The sequence below is a fragment of the Branchiostoma belcheri genome, unplaced genomic scaffold, assembly GCF_001625305.1.
Source record: "Branchiostoma belcheri isolate BF01 breed outbred unplaced genomic scaffold, Haploidv18h27 scaffold232, whole genome shotgun sequence".
In the NCBI taxonomy this organism is placed as follows: domain Eukaryota; kingdom Metazoa; phylum Chordata; class Leptocardii; order Amphioxiformes; family Branchiostomatidae; genus Branchiostoma; species Branchiostoma belcheri.
Window position 1 is genome coordinate 280,614 of NW_017803835.1, and position 1,334 is coordinate 281,947.

Genomic DNA, 1,334 nt, shown 5'->3' on the forward strand with positions numbered 1-1,334 from the left:
GAGCTCTTGAAAAATTGCTTACCGAAAAGTGTGTATTGTACAATGTGCGATTCAAGGTTAGATAAAGGTAAAAAAATGGGCGCACAAAACCCCATAGAATTCTGGCTCAGGTATATTTTGTATACCCTAAAACTAAGTGCTGTTGCATGGGAATTTGGTCTGACCCAGGTATGTGCCCTTTCACCAGTCTATAATGTCGTAGTGTGATTACATAACGGTTTAATATCGTGTCTTAATAGCACAATATTGAGTCTAATATATTCACCTTCAGGTGACACAAAAGACCCAGACTACCCTGTCTATCGGCACGGAACCGTGAAGGATGAAGTCAGAACAGCAACAACAGGTAAGCTAAAGAAATTGTACATTATTAATTACACAGACGTTCCTAAGTGCAAATACGCACTCATGCACACACACACACACACACACACACACACACACACACACACACACACACACACACACACACACACACACACACACACAAACTCATCATGAATTATCTTTGAACTGAAAAGATAGATGACATAGTGTTGATCAACACCATCATTATCACAGCAGGCTATTTCTCGACTTTAATTAAAGTATGGTAAGTCTCCTGTTATTCCTACTAATTATTTCCCCCTTTTATTCCACGTACAGTTCGTCATTTCCTGAACCGCGCCCTTCTGACGGCCTCCTCTGTAGAACAGGCTGCCGGCATCCTGCAGAACACGCCGGTGGGCGTGGCCATGGGGTTCTGCAGTAACCTAGCAACGCTCCATGACAACAGCGGCAGGATGTACTCTATAGAGTGCGCACCGGCTGAAGGGGAGTTGCCGGGCACTCTGGTGTCCGTGAGAGGGATAGAACCGGTGGAGAAGGGTTCTGTGGGGCACTACTATCACTACAACATGTACGTGCAGGCAGAACTGCTTACTATTTATGTTTGCCGAAGGAAAACATATTGTTTTTGCTACGTTTCCTCTTCTTCTTTTGTTCCAAACACTGACCTCTGACCTGACCAATCACTTGATTTGTAGACGTCTGTCACCATGGTAACTGGTGTTGGGGTACATCATGTTGCAATTTTATAGTAGGGGGCATTTAGACCCCTGTCTGACCATATATATGAAACAGAGCAGACCATGTGCGAAGGTAAACATTATGCAAAGGTAAACATTTTGCTTTGCAAATGTTACTTTTCTAGTTGTAATATTGGGCAGTATGATGTAACTACGCGAGATATTTCATGCACTTCAATGTGACAGGCCAGTCAATATTCAATAAATCTGAATCTGAGATTCATAGTGTACCCCCCTCTCCCATTGTTTATTTTACAAATTACAGGT

At 42.9% G+C, this 1,334-nt stretch overlaps 1 protein-coding gene across 1 annotated transcript in view; it reads left to right on the plus strand.

The window, feature by feature from the left end:
• The window catches only part of LOC109470779, a 6,429-nt gene that overhangs the window by 3,743 nt on the left and 1,352 nt on the right, over positions 1-1,334 (plus strand). Inside the window, exon 6 of the mRNA XM_019769855.1 lies at positions 646-898. Within this exon, the coding sequence (XP_019625414.1) occupies positions 646-898 (253 nt within the window). The remainder of the gene's footprint in view (positions 1-645; positions 899-1,334) is intronic.